The sequence below is a fragment of the Labrus mixtus genome, chromosome 8 (assembly GCF_963584025.1).
Source record: "Labrus mixtus chromosome 8, fLabMix1.1, whole genome shotgun sequence".
In the NCBI taxonomy this organism is placed as follows: domain Eukaryota; kingdom Metazoa; phylum Chordata; class Actinopteri; order Labriformes; family Labridae; genus Labrus; species Labrus mixtus.
Genome location: NC_083619.1, coordinates 19,206,274 through 19,214,084, shown reverse-complemented (window position 1 = coordinate 19,214,084; position 7,811 = coordinate 19,206,274). Strand labels below are relative to the sequence as shown.

The window sequence follows — 7,811 nt, the reverse complement described above, 5'->3', positions numbered from 1 at the left end:
TTTATCAAGCATGACAGGGGGGTGTACTACAAAGCAGGATTTTTCATTGTTTGACAATCCCTATTCTTTACTTATATCATCCCCCTTTCTTCAACAGAAACTGAAAAAACACCTGAGCATTTAAGTTGTGTTTTTAAGATGTGTGATTATGTGTAGCCTACTTATGGCTTTGAATTATCTTTTCACTGGCTAGCCATTTTAAGTGGCTTTGTGCCACTCTGGTACCATTGAAGCTGCAGCTGAAATATAACTTCTGAAGCTGTCATACACGCCACAAGAATAGTCATGGTAACACATTTAATATAAGGAAAGAAACAGGAGTATGGTCAGTTCTAAGGTGCACTATTGGTTTGCACATAATTTTTTTCTGACAGTCGTCCTTGTTGCATGGTGCTGTAGCTGTGTTATTTAAGTCTGTAGGCGCCTTAACTTCTTTACATTTACATATAATTTCCACAGAGTTTGTTTCATTATGAACTGCTGACAGCAGACTGTCAGAGTTCATAATTGAGTGATAGGTTGTAGGCTATGGACAAAACTCCGCCCTTTTTATGTGAACGCCCTCGTTGAAACTCTGAGTCGATTTATCAGGTTGATATCAAAAATTGAATTAGCTTTGAAGTCTAGGCCCCAGCTCCACAACCATATTTCTCTGGTGCTGTTAGAGCCAATGATTCATACAATAATGGGAACATCTTTTAGGTGATCCTCCCTCTGGAAATGTAATGCATAGTTTCTGTGACAACTAAGCTGACAGTCAGAGAAATCGCTTCAGAAGCTCAAACCTTTAGGTAATGAAATGTGAAGCCTGACTAAACATACCTGTCCAATTTATCAAAATAATCAAGTTAAACATCAAATGAGAAACATTTTATTCCAGCATGACATTCTCTCCATAATTCTTGGCCTGTGGGAGCTGAGATTGGGTACAATTTAAGTGCATTTGACTAAGAACATCGTTGCTATTTATCTGGAAACACATTAAGGAAATGATTCCATTATGATACAGACAGCCGGCTAAATAACTCTGGATGTGCAGTTGACTCAGAAGATCTCAGAAACCACAAACTGGTGCCATCCTGGAGGTCCAGTGGAAAACTGGCTGTGCACAAATAATGTCTAAATATAAATCCTGATGTTCAGGCTGGAAGAGGGCTGAGTGACAATGATAATGTAGGATGAAGGTCAGCACAGCAGAGAGGGAGAGGTGCTTTGGAAAAGCCAGTTACAGAGAAAGTCATGTTAAAATAAAATAAAAATAGTTTGGGTGGATTGATTTTCAGATTAGTTTAACCCTTGTTAAACTGGACGGGCAAGTCCTAACCTTAACTTGTTTATCTCCAATCTCCTGGTGTGAAGCCAAACATCCTACCCACAAGCTTAGTTTGCACTACAGTGAATGTCTGACTGGCTGTACAACAAAACAACTTTAAAGGATTTACAAAACATGTGAATTGTTTCTCCTATAAGTAATAAGCATCCATATTTTTAATTTTTACATTTCACTAATTTCTCTATGCTTTAAACATCCCACGCTGTAGCATCAGTTGAAACAAGCCATATGGCAATGCAATAACATATTTTTTGAAACCTAGCTGTTTGAAAGGGAGTGAAATAAGAAAACTTGAAATTCTTACTGTAACAATTGTACAACTAGCGTCCAGCAAAAAATAAAAAAATGAAATAATTTCAAGATGTAAATCAGCCCGTTTAACAACATGTAGCAAACCAAAGGGGGGGGGGAGCTTCAACTGTCATCTCCCCAGTCTTGAGTGGGTTCAGGTCCAGGTGGTTCTGACTGCATCAGAGGGCCAGCTGTTCCATCTCCCGTCTGTAAGCAGACTCGTCCACGTCCTGGATGAGACCGATGACGATGGTGTCGTCTGCAAACTTCGGGAGTTTCATAGAAGGGTCCCCTGAGGTGCAGTCGTTGGTGTAGAGGAATAAGGGGAGAGAACACACCCCTGGGGGGGGGGGGGGGGGGGCGCCAGTGCTGATTGTCCGGGTGCTGGATGTGATGCTCCCGAGCCTCACCTGCTGCCTCCTGTCAGTCAGGAAGTTGGTGATCCACTGACAGGCGGGGGCCGGCACTGTGAGTTGGGTGAGTTTCTGGTGGAGGATATCTGGGATGATGATGTTGAACGCCGAGCTGAAGTCCACAAACAGGACCCTAGCGTGTAGGTCCCCGGGGAGTCGAGGTGATGCAGTCCGGGCGACGGGCCTGTAGTCATTGAGTCCTGTGATGGCGGGTTTCTTCAGGACTGCACGAGGGCACTTCACAGAGCTCCAGTGATGTGTTGAAGATTTGACTGAAGATGTGGGCAAGCTGCTCAGCACAGACTCTCAGGCAGGAGGGGGACTGGTCTGGTCTGGGTTTCCTGTAGTTTGTTATGTCCCGCAGGCCTAGTCCAAACTGCCTTAGGGTCGTTAGCTGAGAAACTGTGTTTTAGCTTCTCAGTGTAGCTCCTCTAAGCTACCCTGATCTCCTTTGTCAGCTTGTTTCAGTTTGAGTATTACAAAATAATAATTACACTGTGCCAGACGGTTGTATTCTTTTCACACCAGTTAAAAAAAGAGAAAGAAAGCGGGATTATTCAATAGACAGGGTACGGTGAAAGTGTGTTTTGGGGTTAAAGGCCATCTGAATTGATTGTTGCATTATTGGCTGACTGTAAGACTGTACTTGAGGTGTTGAAGGATGCAGATTCTGCAACAATTTGAATGATTCCATTGGTAAATTCTAAGGTGCCGCTTTAGTGGTTAGAGTGTGCGCCCCATTTACAGAGGCAAAAAGTCCTTGTCACAGTGCTTGAGGGTTGGGATCTGACCACAGCTCTTCGTGCATGTCACCCCTACTCTCTCCTCCTAAAATCTCCAACCTCTTCGGCTATCCTATCCAATAAAGGCAAAAATGTCCTGGAAAAATAACTTTCCTTCAGTTTTAAAGCATGTGGACCATGGATTGTCACAAGGGGATTTAGAGATTTGTCATGCTTTCATTTTTGTGTTCAATACAGGACCAGAGCATCTGCATAAAAAAATAGTGAAATCCAGTAAAGGAACAGGAAAGGATGTTATTTTATTCAACAGTATTAACAGACCCCCCTGAAATGAGAATGCCATTATTTAGGCAACAGCTCACCCTGCTGGCTCAAGAAGAGAGTTGTAACAGGCATCACTCAGATACCTGTTACAGTTCACAGTAACAGTCTGACTGAATGTTTTGTCTCATGTCCCTTATTGCACTGTTCACTTGTGGCTTTTCTTGGAAAAAATGGACAAAAAGCAAATAGAAAGTTATAAACAATGGATAATTTATATAATGCTTATAAAATATCTGAGGATAAATTCAACATGCTAAAGACATAGGCCGGAAATACACACAAACATGATCCAATGAAGATGCACTAATGGAGAGAAAGGACTGCGCTCCAAACCCCAAATTGCTTACATTGCCTCGCTCAAAGGCACCGTGGCCTTGCCCAGGAATTGAACTGGCACCTCTCCTGCAACCAGTCCAATTTCCATACTTTGATCTGCACCAGGTCTTGAACAGTTGACCTTTTGGTTTTCAAGCCAAGTCCCAGAGACTAACACAAAATTCTGCCACACTAATTTGTCAAATTCTGCCACACTAAATTCTGCAGAGTCTAAAAAAATCAAAACATTTAACCAATATTTATGGAATTACTTTTTATCCAGGCCATTGGTTTGTAGCATTTGTTTTTTGTATTATATTTTTCTCTAACAACATATCATTTAATTTTGTCTTGTACACATGGGGCACGAGTTAATGGGCTAATGGTTTAAACAGCAACATTGCCTGACAAGGGTTCTAATGCAAATTAGCTTTTTTTTTTTTTTTTAGAACACACAATAAACCACAGCTAGGGAGCACTGACTGAAGAAAAGAACATCATTAGATTTATTTATTTATTTACCAAGGTCCACAATATCAAGAGTGATAATGACCAATATGAGCACAGCATCAACACATGCGTTCCTAGAAAAACACTATGAAATATTGATGAGTTATAAATCAATCTGATGCGCATGGAAATGAGAAATATACAAGACGGGATTCACAGAAAACATCTGAAGATCTGCTGCGGTCAATGATTTATTTTCTAGTGCAGGAGAAACAGACTCATTACTCACTCATTGATTTTGTATTGCAGAGTGATGGAGCACCAGAATGACAATAAGGAACCCTTTTTATGAAGCCATAATGTATTTAACAAATGCTTCATAATTAATGCATCCGTTAGCATCCTCTTGGTTTTGCATGAGCTGCTCCACCTCGCCCTCCTTCATCTTCTCACCTGCAGAAGGAAGATATCAGGAGATGTGTCAGCTTAATCATTGCAAGACAGCTTTAAAAATCCAGCTCGCAGTAAGACTGTTAAACTCACCGAGTGTTGCCAGAACGTGCCTGAGCTCAGCCCCCATGACTGTGCCGTTGCCCTCCTTGTCAAAAACCCTCAGACCCTCCACAAAGTCCTCATATGTTCCACGTTCCTTGGCCTTGCAGATGTGTTGGTGTATGGGCAGAAACTGGTCAAAGTCAAGCATCTTGGTTTGCATTTCTGAGGGAAATGATAAAAGGACTTATAGAGCATCTGCACAGACTTTAGTCATGAGACTATTTCACATCATTTGAGTCTTTTAGATGCTGCTTTCAAACCTCATTCAAAGTATTTATAGCATATGCCAACATTGGATTATTCAGCATACTGATCTTGATAAGAAACCCACCTTCAGGCTTGGGCTTTCCAAGGACATGCATGATCTCTGTGTTTGTGGGATTCTGGCCCAAAGCTCTAATCAGATCACCACATTGGTCGTAAGTAATCTTCATCTCGCTGGCAGGTGTCCTGTCAAACAGCTGGAAAGCATCTCTGAAGTCTGGGGACAAATGAAACGGTTTGTTATTTTTAATTGACAGTCAGCTAATGTTATCCAAATGTGCATGCAGAATCTCTTGAGAAAATGCCTTTAAGAGGAGCAATATGTAACTCTGACATATAGCGTTTCAAATTGGTACTGCAGTCCAAATTCAAAAAATTGCAGAGAGCTGCCTCCCCCTGCCCCTTCCTCCCAAGAGTCGAAGCGGACACGGAAGTTTCAGTGTCTAGCCAGCTCTGCATCAGTCTTGAAACCTTTCTCCATTTTTCCAAACCATCGCCAATATTTATCCTATTTTTTCTGGTTTCTGGTTGTTGAGCTTATTAAGAAAATGCAGAGGCTTTTTAGGTCAAGTAGAATCAGTTATGTCTGAACAGGTTTGCTTGCTTGCTTCCATCACTGCAACACCTGTGGTTTGCCGTTTGCCTGGTCAACCGAGAGGCGTCTAATAAAGCGTGTTGGGGGTGTTAACACTGCCTCCCCTCTCCGGTCAAAACAAAAACAGACCATTCTGGACTGGAATCGAAACTTACGTTAGGAGAAGGACATACTGGTTGCTGCATTGTTTTTTTTTTTTAGAGAAGCCATTGTGTCAACATGTTTCCTTAATCCCTGATGGTATATTGAAGTCATTTTATGATTAGAAGATATCTTACACATTGCTCCTTTGAGATGCACTAAAAGGAGAAAACATCCAAAAAGGCTAGAAGCAGAGGTCTTCCCCTCTACTTTGATTGACATGTGCTTTCATCTCCTTTGAAAGGGATGAACTCAGATGGATGTGTTTACTCTATTATGATATCATATCCCTAAACCACTGTATCATCAGCTGTTGCAAAATATTTCTCACACACTAATGGGCGGCTCAATCACACAAACCATCCATCCTGGCTAAAAATAGCTGACAGTCCATGCAACACACATGACAACAATAACAACAGCCTTACCCTCAATCTGCTCGGGGGTGAATTCCAGCTGAAACAAAGACACACGGGAAACTACAAAATTAGATGATTACTGAATTATTAGTCCACTTCAGAAAGAAAACAAGTTTACCAGAATGAGAGCAAAAATTGTTGTGTGCACCCTCGTTGTGTCTTTGCAAAATATCAGGTTACGGTCAGCATCTGCTCCATCCACAGTGCATGCTTTGTAGTGACCTTGGTTCTCACATGCTCTTCTGTCAGTATGCCTTTTGTCTGCTACTGTCAGATTCATTCGAGATTATTTTAGACATGATTTTAGAAGAGAATTTGGGGAACGACAAACACCATTGGGACGTTGAGTACAATCTCAAAGGAATTGTGAATTTATAAAGAAAAAGAGAATCCTCAACAGGTTTTATTTTAAGTTTAGTTGTAAGGAAAACTTTTAAGAGGTAAACATGTGAAGCAAACTCTTGTCTTTGTATTAAAATTGACTTTTAAGATACACAATCCACTTTAATGCTTTACACACAAACTTAATAATGAGAGTCAGGATATCCTCTGATATTGCCCAAAGTGTCTGTCTGATGTCTAACCATCTACAAACCTCAGCCCCAATGACACGTCTGTAAAAATATTATCCAAACACTTATCTAAGCATGTCTAAAAATGGATGGCGATGGATGTAATTATCTCTATTTTTCTTCCTCCCAGCTTTTTCCACCCCCTTTTTTTTTTTTGCCCAGAGAGGAATGATACAGGGTGGTCTGCCATTCATGGGCATAATGAAAATCATATTTTGTGGCTTTAACCACACTCTATTGTAACATGGCAAGAAAACATTGCCCTGATGAGAAGGGGCCAAGTCAGCAGAAGATCTTTCCATGATGTGTGCTGGCGTTTGCCACTGAACCTCTCCTTAACATAAATCACACATTCTTCTCTAAAATACAATTTTTTAAGCTTTTTTTAAAGAGCTAAAAAAAAACCCACTTTTATCAGGATTAACATGCTGCTTTGACTAATCCTGTTTTGGCTGCAATGCCAAGATTATGTCACATGGGGTCTCTTATGCTCTTCAAACAGCAGCTTGACCGCTTACCATTGAACGTGTTAATAAAGAAATCCTCTTATTAGGGATCATATCAGACGATGATAACAAAATACAAATAATTCAATAACCATTTTAACGCTTAACCCAAGTGATGCTCATCGGTAATTTAAAGATTGAAACCTTGAAGTCAATCTCAATTTTGAATTTCCTGTGCCTTGCTATAAGAGAAATAATTGTTTTTTTGTTTTGTTTTTTACCGTCACTGTTGTGGGGTCAAATTCCGGGGTCTTAGGGCGCTCTGGCTCTGGGGCTTTTGGGGTCGGAGGTGCAGCAGGCTTCGGCTCCTCCTTCTTCTTCGGTGCCATCTCAGAAAGCTTTCAGGCTACAAAGGGGACGACTGACACAACAGTGAGGGATTCAGCACTGTGCATGTAGTGGTGGCCTATTAGAGGTCAGGCCTCTTTATCCACTGTCCACAGGTGTCATCTACACCCTTGGCATGCATTACCACAACGCCAACAATAGGGGAAGGACTATAAAAGGATATGCCTTTGTGCTTCTATTTAAGACAAAGGCTGCTGCGTGTGTGGACATCATCAGTACATGGTTGATGCAAAATGATATTGGCTGAAACCCAGGGCCTGGAAGCGTCTGTTAATCAGGCTATTTCTATCATCACAAGTGTGACCCTGCGTTAGCTGCCTAATCCTGGTGTGCTGACTTTGATCAGCCAAGTGTGCTGGTTATTAGTGAGAAGGGGAGCAGCAGGGAATTAATAACTGGCAGACTTTCCAGGGTGAATTTGTTTTAATAACAATGCTACACTGATGTATGATGGACTAATCCCTGTAAAAACAGTCGAAACTCGGTGTAAACTTTATGTGCCATGGGAAGCCTTTTTAATAACTACATATGTAGTCTGATGA

At 41.2% G+C, this 7,811-nt stretch overlaps 1 protein-coding gene across 1 annotated transcript; it reads right to left on the bottom strand.

The window, feature by feature from the left end:
* Positions 1 to 3,902: 3,902 nt before the first annotated feature.
* On the bottom strand, positions 3,903 to 7,334 carry myl13 (myosin, light chain 13). Its single transcript, XM_061044936.1, has 5 exons — positions 7,143 to 7,334; positions 5,853 to 5,880; positions 4,756 to 4,905; positions 4,413 to 4,586; positions 3,903 to 4,322 (listed from the first exon to the last, which is right to left on the bottom strand). The coding sequence occupies exons 1-5, from the start codon at positions 7,248 to 7,250 to the stop codon at positions 4,216 to 4,218; spliced, it is 567 nt and encodes a 188-aa protein (XP_060900919.1). The 5' UTR covers positions 7,251 to 7,334; the 3' UTR covers positions 3,903 to 4,215.
* Positions 7,335 to 7,811: the final 477 nt, after the last annotated feature.